The sequence below is a fragment of the Chaetodon auriga genome, chromosome 5, assembly GCF_051107435.1.
Source record: "Chaetodon auriga isolate fChaAug3 chromosome 5, fChaAug3.hap1, whole genome shotgun sequence".
Classification (NCBI taxonomy): domain Eukaryota; kingdom Metazoa; phylum Chordata; class Actinopteri; order Chaetodontiformes; family Chaetodontidae; genus Chaetodon; species Chaetodon auriga.
The window spans coordinates 11,250,053-11,267,732 of NC_135078.1; the positions used below are offsets into that span (position 1 = coordinate 11,250,053).

The 17,680-nt window shown below is 44.6% G+C and overlaps 1 protein-coding gene across 2 annotated transcripts in view; it reads left to right on the top strand.

Moving 5' to 3' along the window:
* Window positions 1-17,680, top strand: part of LOC143320617 (metal transporter CNNM4) — a 42,136-nt gene that overhangs the window by 16,981 nt on the left and 7,475 nt on the right. Inside the window, exons 5-6 of one of the 2 annotated variants that reach the window (XM_076730437.1) lie at window positions 12,607-12,703; window positions 13,937-13,999. In XM_076730437.1, coding sequence (XP_076586552.1) covers window positions 12,607-12,703; window positions 13,937-13,999 — 160 coding nt within the window. The remainder of the gene's footprint in view (window positions 1-12,606; window positions 12,704-13,936; window positions 14,000-17,680) is intronic. The other variant, XM_076730438.1, reaches the window with a different exon arrangement.

Below are 17,680 nucleotides of genomic sequence, written 5' to 3' on the forward strand. Positions count from 1 at the left end.
AGCTTCAGTGTGGGTGAGATAGCTTCAGTGTGGGTGAGACAGCTTCAGTGTGGGTGAGATAGTTTCAGTGTGGGTGAGATAGCTTCAGTGTGGGTGAGATAGCAGGTCTGAATGCAAAACTTGCTCTGAGCAAAAGTTGCTCAAAAGCAGATCAAAGGGGATCAGGCTCTTTTTAAAATCTTTTCTCTTCACACGCTCTTCCATCCTCCTACACAAACATATATATATATATATATATATATATATACACCTACACACAATATCTAGTTTTATTTCAACTCTCCCGTAACCCTCACATAGCCTCTGTTTCCACAGTCAGATTCAACCACATTGATTTGGTTTGTGTTGCTGTTTTGCTGACAGTGTGCAGATATGAACATTGTTGGATGTTGAATGTACGCGGCGCACATCGTTTGACTTCTGACATCTGTTTAACTGCTGTTCTATAACCTCCGATCATATCACACCATCTTCATCAGTTTGCCCAGTTGCCATGGAAATGTAGATTATCAAATGTGCTTCCTTACTGATCACTTTAAGGACTTGTTGTTCGCACCACTCCAGACAGAAGTATCTCAAAAAGTGTTGGACTGCTTTGACCTTTGGATGTACTCTAACAGTGATACTCTGAGTTTTTGTCGCTATGATCATGCTAGCTTTGCATAATTTGCATCGTTATTGATCACTTTAAGGACTTGTCTTAACCACTGAGCTTGGTATTTTAAGCCATTCTACAGGAAATTGGTGAAAAGAGAGAAAACAGAACTACAAGATACAGTTACAGGACAAAGACAGCAGCAGTTAGTCTGGCCCTCGTGAGCGACATGCTGTGACGTAAGCCTACAAAGTGTGCTCTTGAAAATCAAGTTTAAATAATTACAGATTAATGTGCTTTTCCCAGCCTGAAGACATTTAAAGACCAGGTACGTCCATACAGCAGCCTTCTGACTCACTGCGATGAACACATCACACCCTCTAAATGTCATACTGGGACTCTGACATTTAGAGACATTTTGCTTCAGCCTGGATAAAAGCTGTGCAGCTTGGATTATGAGGCTGACCTTCCGCACACGCTCTTCCTCTTTCTTTCTTTGACCCTTATCTCCACCTCCTCCTCTTCTTCTCTCCACCTGTCGAGTCCTCCCCTCGCTGGGGCTTAGCGGTGTGCCTTGTTGTTAAATGCGGCTCTAAGCTACAGCTCGTGACAGATGGCGGTAGGCGTCGTGCACAGCGGTGACCCACCAGGGGTCCCGAAACGGTTGATAAAGCGAAGTGTGTTGGTGTTCGCCCAGGTTTGTGTCTGTGTGTTTAAAAGCGCTCAATATTAAGCTGAGTCACTGAACAAGAGCCGCTTAATCAAAGCTAAATTATCTTCCAAGAGTCTGTTAACTGACAGTAAGTTCCTAAATGAAGGCAGTTATGGTGCTTCAAATCTGAGGGGATTAAAGGAAGGCTCAGCGCTCCCTCAAGGTCCGAGGTTCAAAGTTTTGGAAACATATAGTTCTTCTAATCGGTGCTCGTTATGGAGGAGCCAGGCAGGGTTTAGCTCCCCTTAAAGAAAGACCTGAGCGCCCGTGAAGTCAACAAAAGGTCTAGTTTGGGTTTCTTAAATGAGCCTTTAAGAAAGAATTCAAATCAAAGTAAATGTCAGCTGTAGTTGTGAATGTATGCGGCTCTGCACGGGTCACTCTGTCCGTCAGGCATGAGTCTGACCATGTGCACGGTGTTTTCTGTCTATCACGACTGTGGGCTGCTTTGGTGTGGTATTGTTTCGTGGGCTTATTCCTAAATAACGTGTGATTTGGTGTCAGATAGATCAGTGGTTCACAGGCTGCGCGGTGTTTGTCTCTTGGTCCACAAAGGTGTTATCAGACAAGAACCGACATCTCTGTCCCACCGCCACCTCCTGTCGTTACACCTCACACCTCGGTCAACCACAAAAAACAGCGTTTCTGAACAGAGTAGAAACACCTTACGCTAACAGTTATTCTGCCATGTGACAGATTAGCTGGAAGATGAAGTAACTACCAGTAGCTGTTGCAGCAGTTACTGGTAAATAAAGATAGTGTAGTACGCCTAACATCGCTAATTTATGATTGAATCCCCGCTAAAAGCGTGTTCGCCGCGCTGTGGTTAAACAAAAGTTTGCATTTTTAAGACAGAGAGCGCACAGCAGGTTTTCATGACTGTACAGTCTGTGTGTCGTTATAACAACAGCAACAACAGTGTGGAAGTCGCAGCTGATCCAAAGTCAGTCAGCTGTACAATGAGATTAGCTCCGACCGCTTTAAGGGTTTTAAGAGCCAGTGTGGCGACAAACCGATTTTGGGTGAAGTATAGCTAAATTAATTATATTACAGTCTGCTCTTCCTCACACTGTACACTGTGTCACTGAAGGCGTGATCACATGATATCTGTGTTTCACCAAATCTTCACTTTATTTGAATCAAACGTCTCTGAAAGATTTACAAGCCGTCAACTGTTGACTGACGACAAAGACACAGAAGGATGGATGCAGAAAGCTTTACAAAGAAAGAAGTCGACGTAAAGGTGACGTTCATCCTGGGTTGTTAGAAATTAGAAAGGAAATTTACACTATTCATTATGTTACACACAAATCAATGAATCAAGAAACTAATCTGCAGATTAATCTCAAGTCATTACTTTACCTACTGCATCCAGTCATGAGTGAAAAAAATCCCTTCTGACCTGCACCCTTTATGCTAATCGTGTGGCATTTAACATGTTTGTTTCATGTCTGAATAACAACTTACGTAAAAGTCAAGTCCATAGTTTTACTAGGTGGGACATTGATTAAATCTCACCTCCTTCTATAATCTCTGTAATAAATGTATTAGCTCAATCTCTCATGAAAGACTCTATTAAAACTATTTTCCCCTCAGAGTGGAGGATGTGACTAAATTAATTAAAAGGGAGGCCCAATTTAAAGTCCTGTCATTGTGTGCTTTTGCACTGTTGGATGTTGGTAAAGCAGAATTTGCGCCCTAATAACATTAAATGGCGATCAGCGTCATTGACTAAGGTTTCAAAATCCATCAGTGATGCATCCACACTCACTGCTGGTTGCACTTGAACATGTAGATGATGCTCCATGTGTGCAAAGGGCTCAAAGTCAGGAGGAAGAGGGACGGAGATGGGAGGAGAGCGGTGTCGCTGACTGCTGTCCGTCAGCTGTCAGTGCAGTCACGCCCACTTCGACCTGAGAATCTCTACCTCCCTCTGCATGCTTACACACTGTAAACTCAGAAAACACAGCTTTTGCAAATCTGCTGTATCCGCTCTGTGTACATGTACACGTGCGCTCAAATCCCGCAGGGTGGGAAAATTACGCTTCATTGTCTTAATCTCGCTCTCTCACACACATTTATTTCCCACACGTCGGTTATGTCATTGTCCCCAAACAGTCATTAGCCGGGTCCGCTAATCCGCTCGACTCTCTCCCCGCCGCTCGTCTCGGTGAGATTTTCCCCCGTGGGAGGCAGGATATCGAGGATGCTGCGGAGAGACCCCACATGTGGAGCAATCCGCTGAGACCTACCGTATTTGGAGAGGGCGGCATTTAGTGTCAGCATGCCAGGGGGGGGGATTTTCCACCGTTGCCTTGTGGGTAGAAAGACACCACTGGAGCCAGTAGTTGTGAATAGTTCTGCATAGTGACCGTAGAACAGTAGATGAAGCAGTGTTTCACTCCTCTTGCATGTTCTGTCTGTATGATTCAGGTAAAAGGAGGTTAAGTTAAAGGTCCTGGACAACAATTTATTGACTCACCAAGAACAGAAGGACCACTTTCATTAGACCCTGTGCTGATAAATATTTTAGTTCAGTAATTACAGATACACTGCAGACCACTCCATGAATTATTCATCTTTACTTCCTCTGAAGAGTCTTGGACTAGCTTGTGTGTGTGTGTGTGTGTGTGTGTGTGTGTGTGTGCTGCTCATATTTGTCCTGTAAACAAAATTATGCTCTCACATTCCAGGAGTGCTTGTTTGGAAACAGAGCGAGGAGGCAGAGAAAGATGCGGAGAGCTTGTTTTAATGTGACACTCGTTAGTTTGGACGTGTGACAGCAGCTTATTGATTCACAAACATCTGTTTAATAGTGGAGTGTTTGGTGTTAGTGTGGACGGAGTATCTGCAGCTTTGTGCATATTTGGGAACTGAAAAAAAACATAAAGACTTGCTCTGTGGAAACCAAGCCTCGTGCTGCCACTTGATGTGATCTCACAGCCGGTCTAATACTATATATTATATTATATTCACCCTGTAGGATTATTATGTACAGGCAAACATTGTCACATAAACATTGGCCTCTTTATTACATTAGAGCCTTTTGTCTTTCTTTCTCTTTTGCTTTCTTGCTTTAAACTCCAGCCGCCTTTGAAAAGATCAACACGTTCATGGCACAAGGCGAAGCGGCGAGAAGGCCAAAAGATTATACTCCAGCTGCTTCCTTATCCTGCTTTGGTACAGATGTAATTAAATGCATTTCTTCCTCGTAATGTTTCAAAATAACTTTCCAACAACAACGAAAAGAAATTAGAAGTCTTCTATGACAAACTTCAGAGGCAACATGGCTAATGTTAGCTTACCTCGCTAGCATAGTCAGTGCTCCTCGAGGTTGCTTCCCAGTAAGGACCACCCACTGCCTTCACGTCGAGGTGTGGGTGTTGTAAAGCTCATACCTGAGGTGTTCAGCTAGTATCAGCAGTAACGTTACACAGAGGCCGTTAACAGGCAGCGTGAACATGCGTCTCGGTTTATCCAATCACAAGTGGGCCACGTGTGTCCCAGGTGAGCGCTTGTGATCGGATCTCAACTGTGCAGCTCTGTATGCAAATGAACACACCGTTTGCAAAGATGACTGCATTTAGGGTAACACAGACTCCAGCTTTTGACAAGGAGAATGCATTGAATGAAAAAGGGTGATGTCTCTGCTTGTGCTGCATCGACTTGGATCGTTTCTTGACTTTAGCGGTGCCCCTCTGTGACGGTGCTGTTTGAGTGACTGCTGGTAAAGGCCGTTCATAAGGCACAGAGGTTTGCTATGGCACCCAAAGCTTAGACCTGGCCCACTGACAGAGGTGAATGAATGTAGCCCTTGACTGTGTGTGTGTGTGTGTGTGTGTGTGTGTGTGTGTGTGTGTGCGTGTGTGCGCGCGCGCGCATGTGTGCTTTTAAGTGTTTGGTTGTAGCATTAGCTTTATGCATTATGTGTGTATGTATATCTGATGTGTGGGAGTCCAGTCGACTCATGAGAACTAAAAACCTCAGATACAGATTATTCACTGTCGTTCTTCCACTCCTTTTACAGTGTGTGTGTGTGTGTGTGTGTGTGTGTGTGTGTGTGTGTGTGTGTGTGTGTGTGTGTGTGTGTGTGTGTGCGTGCGTGTGTGTGTGCGCGTTCCTGGTAGTGAGCTTCGCTGTCAGCAGACAGGCTGTTTGTTTATGACCAGCGTGATTCATGCGTCTGTAAAGATGCTCTGTGATTCTCACAGAACAGTCGACACGGGCAGAGTTGCTTCACTGTTGTGCTCACACGGCTCCTTCAGCTTCTGGAAATGTGTGGAAATTTGAACTTGGTCATTTCATGACCTGAAGAAATGTTTTTGTCCATCAAGTGTGGATGAAAGGAAGGGATGATGCTAAGCTCATATACTATATTAGCTGTGCTGTAGTTGTTTTGTCATAAACAGGAAACACTTGGGAGAGCAGGAGGCTGGTATTTGTACTGCTGAGGCTCAGAAACCTTCATCATACCTTCATTTGTGCGTTGTTGTAAGTTTCCTGGTTGGCAGGCACTACTTTCCCCATTTAGTACCAAGCAGCAAATCTACAATTTGAGGCTCTGACGTGAGGTTTTCAGTGGAAGAGCCTCAAAAATCATGAAGTGCCGGCCCTCATGTACAATGATGTTGAGTTTAAAGTGACTTAAAAGATATAAAAATATTAAGATACAAGATAAAAGAATCCAATTATTTATGCAGGTGAGCTGGTAACAGTCAGACTCATTTCAGATGCTTTTTGTTACAAGGTAGTTTTTGATGATGTGATGATTCAATGTTTTTTTAATGTCGGCTATCAGTTATGTCTTCAGTGATTTATTATGTGACAAATACCAAAAACAAAAACAGATCCAAGTGGGTCATTAATGCTGTGTGTGGTCGATCACTGAAAAGCTGTTGTTGTTACATTCCAGGATAATTAGGTCAGGACGCATTTGTGAGCAACTCTTCCTGTTGTGGACAAGAGCTGGAAAAATGTCAGTCCTGTGAGAAAAAGAAATCTTCCTCGACATAAAAGGAGACTCTGTGCGTGTGCGTGTCTTTGTGTGTGTGTGTGTGACCTCACACCCTCGACACTTGAGAGTCAGACCAGGCTTTGGATTGATGCACGTCGACTCTGACTCACACCGTTACAGCTCACTGAAGAAATGTGCCACAGGATGACTGCCATGGCGGTGTTTCCATCGGCGTGTATCTATGAACATGTTCAACTCTTGCATATAAACTTCCTCTCTTATGCAAAAACGTCTTCACGCTGGCTTGAGGTGGTTCTTGAGTTTCCAATGAAAGAAGATGGAAACGTCTTTTTAGAAGAAGTCTTTCACACGACTGATGAGCTGTTTCCGCAGAGTGAAACATCTCATTTCTCCACACAGGTCTGATGTAAGCTTCCTCATATTAATGCATGAAACAGACAGAAGTGTCATATTTCATTGTGTTTTGAGGTTGACACACTTTGAATTAGATCATCTTGTAACCCTGTTCTTCTTCAGTGGTGTTTTCTGAGTGGAGAATCGGCACCGACTGCTTATCTCAATCAACCAACTCGTAATAATCCCATAACAGTGGTGGATGGAGACAAGTGTTCATTCACATTTTCTCCGAATTCGGTTCAAATTGACGATTCATTTGGATGGAAACCCAGCAGGTGTTGGACAAAACTGTTCAGTCTCACATCATTCATTAACTGAAGTCAGCGGTTCACTTTATGACCAACACGTGGTCACAAACCGCTAAACACTGAGGCTGGTAGCCCACACACACACACACACACACACACACACACACACACACACACACACAACCATGATCTCACACACTCTGTCAGGAGTTATGTGTGTGTGTGTGGTTTCAGGCTGAGCTCCAACTGGTTTGTTATAAGTTATTAACAAACCTGTGACAGTCATTCCTCAGACATCTGCAGGGGCTTGCCACACACACACACACACACACACACACACACACACACACACACACACACACACACACACACACACACAATATGTTTTGTTTCGCCTTTGAACTGTATTTTCCAGTCATTTTTAATACCCACATTTGGCCTTTCCCTGAACCCACAGGGACACTTCGATCCCCCTCCTCGTGCAGCGTCTTTAAGGCTCAGTTCCAGCACTTTCCTGATCGATGCCTCCTTGTTCGGCTCCCTTTCAATCCTCTTCTCTTCAAAATGTGACTTGTACTTTACCCTCAGGGCCCTGTGTCAGTACATTAACATGTGTCCCTCCTCACTCAACTCGACTTCCAGCCCATGTCTAACACTTGAAGTCACGAGAATGTAGAAAGACGGTGAAAACTCAGCCAGATGAGCCTTTCTGCAGGCTGTATTATTGTCTTGCAGCTGGAAACAGACAAACACAAACATACAATTTGAATCGTGAAGGCTGTTATTCATGCTTATTTCTTCTTTGAGGTTTGCTGACATCACCGAGTTAATCAGTTGAAAAGGTTGTGAATGTCATCAATAATTGTCCAGAATGGGACTTCATGTTTTTCTCCTCCCCTGCCTCCGCCCACGGCGCTGTTTCCCTCACTGACAGTTGATTGTTGTTCCTTGTGAATATGTGTAATATATATTTATGTGCACGCGGACACGTTGAATGCCCGTCGAAAGTCACGTGGCAGAAACACAGCTGTTAAATACTTGTTGAAATGATTTTTAAAAACTACTTTAATTGTTAAAAGGGTACAGATCGTTTTTCGGTTTTTGGTCAAATCTGTAAAATCTGAAAGCCAAGAACCTTAAAGATTAACTCCAGTTCATCACAGCTTCTTATTTTCAGAGTTGTGACCATCATTTCTCTTGGTAATAACACTGACTGTTGTCTCACTTCCCTGAAGGCTTTGCTATAATACTTTCACTGACTCCACCTTTTTCCAGACTTTGCCTCTGTGCCTTCGCCGACCTTCGTTTGTTTCATCGCTGAAACGGGAAGCTCCTCAAACACATGCCTCCTGTTCAGCGGTCACAGCGCAGTAATAAAGGCTCGCTCAAGGCCGCAGAGAGGCCTGTGCTCCAGAGTTGCTGGGATAGCACGCATCAGCGCCTCGATGTGTGTCACTTTGACGGATAGAGGCACGAAGTTCTCGCTCACGTTGTCGGTGAGTCATGAGGCGCTGACTCGAACTTCGGCCTAGACCCACCTACAGCCCAGGTCTCGCGCATGTCTGAGCAGAAACACACAACCAGAGACTCACACTCCTGCTGAAGTTGAAGCTGGAGCACAGCGCTGAGTAAGAGATGCTGCTATGCTGTAATGACGTCAGAGTGCCGTGTCTACTGAGGTTCATTCCAGTGCCCATCATCACTTTCCATGAAACGTGTCTGCTTGTATGCACGCTGCTCCTCTTAAAAAGGTCGTGACTATAAACGGTTTCCAGGAAATTGCAGTATTAATTTTGCAGCTGTGTCCTCTGGTACTGGTACACTGGTAAAATCAGTGTTACTGTTCAGCAAGTGTTGCTCAATCCTCCGTTGTGTGTTGCCACCTGCCAGCACACGCCTGTTCATTGTCTTACATCGCCGGCTGTGTGACAGACTGCAGTGCTGACGTCTGACCTTTTGTCACACAGAGGCTTAAGTGGTTTGGTTGCTCTCTTAATTCAAGTCTGAGGCAGATTTCACTGCAGATGATACAGACAGAGACTGCAGAGGCTGGGAGGTAACCTTCTCCTGCACACTCCGCTGTTGATTCTCCTCTATCAGGGTTGATTTTCTGTGACTCAGTGTCCACAGTGACCCACTCACAGGGCCTGTTTTTTAATAAACGCCTTATGTCAGAGCTGTATATTGTTGGCAGGCTGTAACGTCAGGGCAGATCTGGGAAAACTGGTCTGACAGAGGCACCGGCAGGCTTCGCACCTCTCACTCCTGTCCTCCGCCTCCCTCTGTTTCTATTCTTTCTCTCCTCCCTCCTCTTTGTCCCCCTTTAAATTAAAACGCCATCCAAACAGCGGTGCGGACGGCTGCTAATTGCCTCAGAGTCAGCCCCCTGCATGCTCCTGGGGCATGCATGAGGGGTTTTTTTCTGTGTGTGTGTGTGTGAGAGAGAGAATGTGCACGTGTCACAGGCCAAGTATTTGACCCCAGGCAATGCTCATATGCACACAGACTTGACCATATGTTGTGAAATTATTAGCAACTTTCCAAAGCTGCTGATGCACTTTGAGTGGCAGAGAGCCGGCGACAGAGCCGAGGAGGCTTGACCTCTGCGTTAAGTGTCAGATGAAGAAGTCACGCTGCTGCAAAGCCTGCATACTCGGAGGCGCAGCAGCAGAGTAGATGTTTGAGAGGATTATCAAAGAAACATTGGTTTGCTTCACAAAGTTTCCATGACGTACTGGTAGTTGATTTATTTATTTTTTCATCTTTTGTCCTCCAGTGGAGGTTTTCAATGAATGCCTGCCCCTCTTTCAGCTGCAGGTTGTCCTTGAGCAAGGCATTTGACCTGCGATTACTCAGCGGCCAAAGGCAGAAGCCTGTGGTTGTACTGAGCAGGTGTGGATGTGTGTAACCTGATGAATTTGGACTCGTGGGTTGTGGAAAAGGCATTCGTGGCCACAATTTACCTTTTTAGAACCAAGTTAGAAAATAGTTGCCTCCACACGCTAGGAGCTGAGCTTTGACAGCTTCAAGGATTGTCCTCATTAAAGAGACGCGTTTTCACCGTCTGCGCAGAAAGCAGCTGAAGAATCACAGCTATTTTTGAACATCAAAGCTCGTTGGTGAAACTCAAAGGAAAGCAGAGGCTCGGAAAAAGAGCAGGCGGCAATCAGAGAGGTGTACACGCTCGTGGCCAGCTACTGTTCCGAGTATGTGGACTCAGCACAGGCCTAAAGGAAGGACAGTCCACATTTTCACCTGGACACGCATGATTGGACACGTCTCTGAGACTCAGAGTACTTGTGAGCGTCCTGTTTCATGATTTTAGGACGCCTTGTAGACCAAACAGTGAGAATAAATCAACCCTAGAGAGAGTAAGGAAGGAAGCACCGCTCTCAGTGAGCATCAGAGCGGTGGTGGAATGACTTCCTGTTCTGTGACATCTTCACGGCGTCACAGAGCGAGCAGCCGGTGTTCACTGGGCTGTTGGAGAGATGATAGCAGGCAAAAAGAAATTGCTGGTTATGAGTAAAATAAAGCAGCCGAACAGCCGGACTCGTGCTTTAAATGTATCTGCGCTGTCAGAGTAGCGTGGACGTGGAGTTTAGCTCTGATCGGTGATGACATCGGCTGTGAAGCGCTCGCTGTTGAGCCGTGGGGAGATGTTGTGAACTTAATTCAGCGCAGTGTTTGTGATGGGAGCAGCCAACGTGGTAACTTCAGTGACAGGACCCCCCCCCCCCCCCCCCACCCGCTGCGCCTCTAATATCCAAGCCAGGTTTCTAAATTGGCAGGCACCCTAAAATAGCACGAGCGATGGTTATATCATATCGTTTATGTTTGCAAATGATCGCTCTCCGTCGAACCAGCTCGTTCCAGGAGGTCTTAAAGAGGAATGCACACAGAGCTCCATCAGGACATTGTCAACTTTTCATTTCACCCCTGAACTTCACCACAAAATGCCTTCAAATCTCGCATTTAGGACGTAACACGTGTATTCTGTTTGTGCTTGTTCCAGCACTTTATTTATTCTTTATGAAGCTCAGACTGAGTGAAATATTAAGCTAAGGTGTGATGATTTTATGGCTGCGCTGTCAGCTCAAATAGAGATATAACTTCTAATCCCTACAGCCCAGCCAGACATATTTGATATGTTTGGAAAAACCTGAAAATCCTGACTAGAATGTAAATTTAAGTCATTTCGGTTTGAGGAGCACTTGGCGGCACAACCGCACGTTGTAAAAACTGAACCCTTTAGTGGGTTCACACTCCACAAATCCAACCTCTGCTGCCTGGAATTAAAGATCTGAAACTGACTGTCTTAATTTAGTTATTGTGTATTTTACCACCTGTTCTGCTTTCATCAGCCCACTCCTGTGTGTGTGTGTGTGTGTGTGTGTGTGTGTGTGTGTGTGTGTGTGTGTGTGTGTGTGTGTGTGTGTGCGTGTGTGTGCGTGTGTGTGTGTGTGTGTGTTTGGGGGGTGTACAGGGATGGAGGGATGGAGGGAAGGAGGGATGACAGTGTGGATTAACTGTGCTGTGTTGTTGCTGCAGTTCACACATTCCAGCAGGCCGATTCAGGCCAACTCACTGTACCAACACAGAGAGGCCTCCTTAACCCCCTTCTGTCCTCTCCTCTGTCCTCTCCCCCCTCTGACTCCCCCTCTGGCTCCAATTTCTCCATCTCACATCTGTGCCGCCTTGTTTGCCTCCCTCCTCTCCTCGTTCGCATCACATCCTCCCTCTGCAGTCACATCTCTGTTCTCGTTTGTGAGTCCTGATTGGTGGAGTCTGTACTAATGTCGGATCGAGGCCAAAGTAAACATGTTTCCTCCCTCAAATGATGCAGAGGCTCGTGAGAGGACAGTCACTAAAATAATCCTGTTTGCCACCTTGTTTGGACCTGTGATTGCACCGCCCTCTAGAGGCGAAACAGTGTCATTTCTTAAAAACTGACAGTCAGGGTGACAAGGCAGTGTCTGTCCTTCTATAAGAAGCAGTAATCATCCAGTCCACTGTTGTCCAGTTCTGCTTAGAGCTGCAGCGATTAGTCAATTTTCTAACATTTTACATACAATTTATAAGACTTAATGACTCAGTAATCACTTGTTGGAGCCCTGGTTCTGTTATGATGGAGATTTTATGTGATCACTCAACTGTTTATGGACCCTAAATGAGATGATAAGCTGTCCAAACACGTCATTCAAATGACTTTAAGTGGAATTTTTTTGGATGTTTCAGTGGCCATTTGCCTTCAGAAGGAGCAACAGGAGAAATCCTAAATCTGTGCACCTTTCTTTACAATTGTTTGACACAAAAAATACCAATTTTAAAGTAAATATTATGCAGTACCAAAACAACTGGTAAACAATTAAAACGGCTGAGCAACAGAAGATGGAAATCCATGTTTATTTATTTTATTTGTTTATTTTATCCACTGGTGTTTCTTACCACCATCTGATATTTCACAGATTAACAGAGCAAGTGATTTAGAGCAAACATCATCCACACACTAACTCATAATGATAAAAATAGCTGTCACTCCCTCTGTAATGTCGCCGTGTGTGGACGAACACACAGAAATGAGGAGCTGCAGTTCAGCTGCAGAGTAAATCCCACCTGTGAGACGTGGATGTGACTGTTCCTGTGGAGTTTCTCACCTGTTTCTGTTGTTTTTTGTCAGGGTCGAGTGGAGGTTGAGGCCGGCAACGAGAACATGAAGTTTGAGACCGGACCTTTCTCATTCTACGGTGTCATGGCGCTCAGTGCCCCCACGCTGGGTGAGTCCAAAACCTCCCCCTCTCCTCTCCTCTCCTCTCCTCTCCAAATTACTCATGCACTATTAATCAGTCTACTATGGTTATATTAGTATTTGCAGTAATCTGTCAGGTTTAAATGCCTCTACTGCCACCCAGTGGTGACATGTTTGAGTACACAGCCTATTCTGTTTTTGTAATATCAGGAATGGATAATGGATAAACATTATAATAATATATCACAGCTTACCCCAACAACATTCTCTCACAATGTAGAACTGTTGCAAATGGGATTTCACAGTGTTTGTTCCAGGTGGGTCGAATTTGCCTCATGTGATACACTTCATTTATCTGATCTGTATTTTTGAATGCTTAACATACTTCTCCAACATGTCCTCATTCACCCACTGTCTTGTGGTTGACCTGCCTGTGAACATGTGACAGCAGTGTGAGGCAGAGAGCGTGCTCTGGAGATCAGGCACTGATCACAGTGTTCTTTGCACTGTGTGATATAAAGGCTGGAGCTTTTGCTTCATGGAGGAAGGTTTGGAGGGCTCGTGTGTTGGGATGGAGGAAGGGGATATTCTTGCTAACATTTGAACGCCTCCCCTCCTCTGTCTCTGTCTCTGCCTCTCACACACACACAATATTTTTTTCTCCTTCTGCCCATTTTGCTGCTTTTTGTGTTTGTTGTTTCTGTTGACCTTCAGCTGTCCACTCGTCTGTCTGCCGTCCACTTGTCAGTTTCATCTCTGCATTCATGTCTAAACCTGACCTAAAGGGTGTGTATGACCTGTCCTCTGGGTAAGTAATGGCAGCAGTTTAAGGCCCCATGAACAACTGACTTGGGACAGCAACAACCTGGAAAGACATAAACGGCGTCTGATCCAGCAACTCTCTTTCCTTCTATTATCTTTTTCATCCAGCACTCAACAGCTCACTTTTTCAGGTGCTTCAGATATTCATGAGGCTTCATTTCTTCATTTTCCAACCTTCCTTCTCTCTCATCATTGTCTGCGAAGTTCAGCCATTTCATCAAAACTCCTAACTCCCGTTCAAAAGCAGCTCAGTAACGAGAAATACTCAAACTGTGTAATGTGACGAGAAAGCAGAGTTTTTCTGTGGTTTTGCGTGATCCTCTCACAGTCTGGAGGCAGATCTTCTCCCTGTCACCCACTGTCTCACTCTCCCTCCCTCTCGTCCTCCCTCTGTCCCATCGATTACCTCCTCCTCCCTCGCTCCCTTCTCTCCTCTCAGTGGCTGCACCCCGTCCTCGCCACCTCTCCTTTAAGAGGTTTTCTCTGTTCTCTCGGTTGCCAGGTAAACTCCGGCATGTCTGGGTCCTTTAACACCACAGATGGGCGGGGCTCGGGTGGGTGGGCAGCCCTGGCTTTTGATTTGCCAGGTGTGGATTTGAAATGTTTGCACATGTTGCATTAGAAATCTGGCGAAGGGTAAATTAATGCCTGATCACAGATGGCAGAAAATTGCTCTTTATGGGTTGAAATGATGGATTATGGGTTGCACTCGTATGTCTAAGTGATGTCCATCAGATTAAAATACCTGCCATGACATCACTGAGTGTGCTGTGTGTGCCAAATGGGCGACATGTATAAAGCATTCTCCCCACAAACAGCAATGTGGCAGCACTTTTCTTGCCTGTGTGATTCATTGTAAATTTACCCTTTAAGGACAGCAACGGGTTACAAGCTGACAGCTGCTTTTTGGCAAATAAGCTCTCTGTCCAACCAAAACGGCCTCATTTTCACCTGGTTTTCTCCAGTCGACATTTTATTTGCGTGAATTTTGCAGAGCCGGCGAGCAGGAGGCGGTGAGGAGGTGGTAAGTCGATTTATTCTAAGCAAACACGTGTAGGCGTGGGTCAGCGTTCGTGTTACTGTGCGGCACGAATTTAAATCTCCTTTGTCACGAAGAGGTTTGCCTGCTCGGACTCTGGTGCAGTGCTTCTCTAAATTTTTCTGGCATGCCCCACACGCTGCAGTTTTTATTGCAATGACAGGGGGAGAAACTATTCAAACCGAATGCTAGTTGAATCACTCCATGTTTTTCCCCTGCTCATCCACGGCCCTCTGCTCCAGGGGGCGCCATTCCCAGTCTGAGAACCACTGCTCTAGCAGAAGGCGTTTATTTTGGCATAAGGCAGGTATTTTTATTTTCAAATTCTCCAGTATACGCTCGCCACTGATCATTTTATCACTTTTAACAGTACATGCTTAAAGTGCACAAAGGTGTGAAACGGCAGTATTAACTTCAGGTCTTTGAAAAATCACAGCCCCGGCAGTGTTTGTGTAATCATGAATGAGACCTGCCAAGGATGGTGGGAATTCAATGACAAGAGAAAGAGATGAAGAAGAAGTCCGTTAAAGATCTGACTCTGCTGTTCTGAATCAAATCAAACATTCAGTCTGTGTTTGAAGATGCAGGATAAGAGCGTAGACGTCAGCAGCACTAACCTGAACACGAACGCGGAGGAGACGTAGGGCTGAAACGGGCCCCGATCGGGCTGTCGCTAAATGAAAAAGTTGATCAAAGAGCACATCTGCCAAAATGTCAGCGTAGTTCCTGAACTGGCAGGGCACCTGGGGACAGAAAATGATCGCATGGCACCTCTTAGATAAAATGGAGAAGGATGGGACAACATCACGAGACACCCAGATTGAAGCCCCTCGAGCGGTGAAGCTGTCCGCTCTTTGCAACATCAGCTTTGGATGCATCCTCGTAGCTTCAGGTGGCTTCTTCCTCATCAGTATTTAAGTGTAAGATGGCTTTAACTGTAAAGTCAATGAAAGGATGAAGGAGAGAACTTGGAGCTTCTGAGATGCACCCTCAGATGTTTTTTTTGGTTAATGTTGTCCTATCCATCACTTTTGTGCTGTAGTATAAACCCTAGTTTTAAAGGCTAAAGGGCATTCATTGTTGGGAAAAAAAAAAAAAAAAAAAACTCATTAAACCTGCAGCCAATATCTTTCCTTTACTTAAACACAAAGGCCCAGTTCCAAATGTAATCCCAGTACCTACTCTTGGACTCTACTCTACTCTTGAGATGTGGGATTGGAGTAGGCCTGAGTTGTTGTTTGGAATTGGGTCCATCGCTCGTCCACTTTAGTTTTAAAAACACTAACTCACTCCAGCACCAGGTCACAAGTAGAGAGAGGTTTGGTTGCTTTAAAAGCTTCTCTGATTTTTAAAGTCTTGAAGATCCAGTAGGTCACTCTTCTAGAAGTTTAACACTAGAGAGAGATGTTAAAAATCATGATGTGTTCCTTTTTTTTGACAGTTTTGGTACATTTGGTACATACCTAATCATCCATCCACATTTCAAAATAAAAGCTGAAAGATGCTCCTTTGAAATGGAAACAGTGCAGGGCCTGCAGCTGAAGCAGTCATGCTTCAGAAAGCCTCGTGTTTGGTCACATTGTTTTCACGTTCATCATCGTCAGATCCCGCATGTGTTCATCCAAATGTGCTCCATTTTGAATAAGGCTTGAATCTTGCCTGTTTGTGGTCAGCGCTGCGTGTTGTAAACAGGTCTGCTAGCCAACAGTTTGTAAAGCTGAGGGAGAGATTCACGCACAAAAGAAAAGCCCACGCTTCAGATCAGAAGAAGAAACACAGACAAAGACTCAGATGTCAGCAGGTTTTCTGAACGGTGCAAATATCGCAACAAATATTGCTGTGCACCATTATATTAATCAGAGCGGCGACATGTAAACAGCTTTGTAGGAATATTGCCTTTCTTTCAGAATAAGGGCAAAAACTGGAAACTTTTGTGCACGTACATAGTGCACAAAAGCACAGTGTTTACAGTGATGTAAACAGCAAGTCGCACTTTGAGTAATAGAAATATTTAGATTTTGTTATACAAATCTCATCTTATTAAAGTTTACATAACCAGGGTTACTATGTCACAGCAATGCTAAAAGCCTTCAAAAACCAATCATAGCTAAAAAAAGCTGAGTATGTACTGAGCTTTGATTAGCAGTGTTTTTTAGGCCGCAAAGGAAAGAAAAAGAAAGAAAAGCTGCCTACTGGATCTTAAAAGTCGCTGTCTTGCATATCAACATGATAAAGACTGTCCCACGACTAAATGAAACCTAACCACTAACTCGATAATTAGCCGTAGATATCCAGGATTAACAGCTAGTTTAATTCCTCGAACGCTAACGCAGTTGACGTGTCCAGGTAAAACAGTTTCCTATGACTCACTGAGGCCCCCTGCTGGAAGACTCACACCTACTGGTAATAATGCACAGCTGGTAAAGAGCATGTGTGTGAAGTGTGTGTGACGCATTGACCCGAATGGTTTCGTCTGGGTGAAATCAGCACGTCAGAGTCTGCCAGTTGGATGACGCCCATGAATGTTAGTCATCGTAGTTTCAGTATGTTGGAGCAGAGGTGGAAAATAACTAGCTGAAGGAAGGCTTTGAGTTATTATGTGTAATTATGATCAAGAAACTGTTAACATGTATGAGACTGCCAGCTGGCTTGATCTGACTGAGTCGTTCCATTTTTAAACCTGGGCTACTTGATTATAGTCGGATGACTAAAGCTGAAATGATTAGTCAGTCGATCCATCAGTCAGCTCTGATTGTTGAGCAATAAAGCAGTTTGAGACACTTTTCAGGCAAAAATGGCAAACATTTGTTGTTAACGGCTTCTCAAATGCTTCTTTTTGCTTTTCTTTGGTTGGCTTATATTGTTGAAAATTGAGTCTTGTAATTCGCTTTTTAATCATACCGATGTTATACAGGATGTTTGTATTTCATGTAACACTTCATAGTATTAGCTGTCTGGGATTTACCACATATGACCTGCGGGTGTTAAACATGAGTTTCTCTCCTATTCGGACATGTTTTCACCTGGGAATTTGGCTCACAGACAAAATAAATGCAGCAATCCTGCCCTCACCTGAGGGCAGGACGGTCATGTTTATTTATGCTAGCGCACTTTAACACAGTATTTCTAAGCATTGTTAAACAC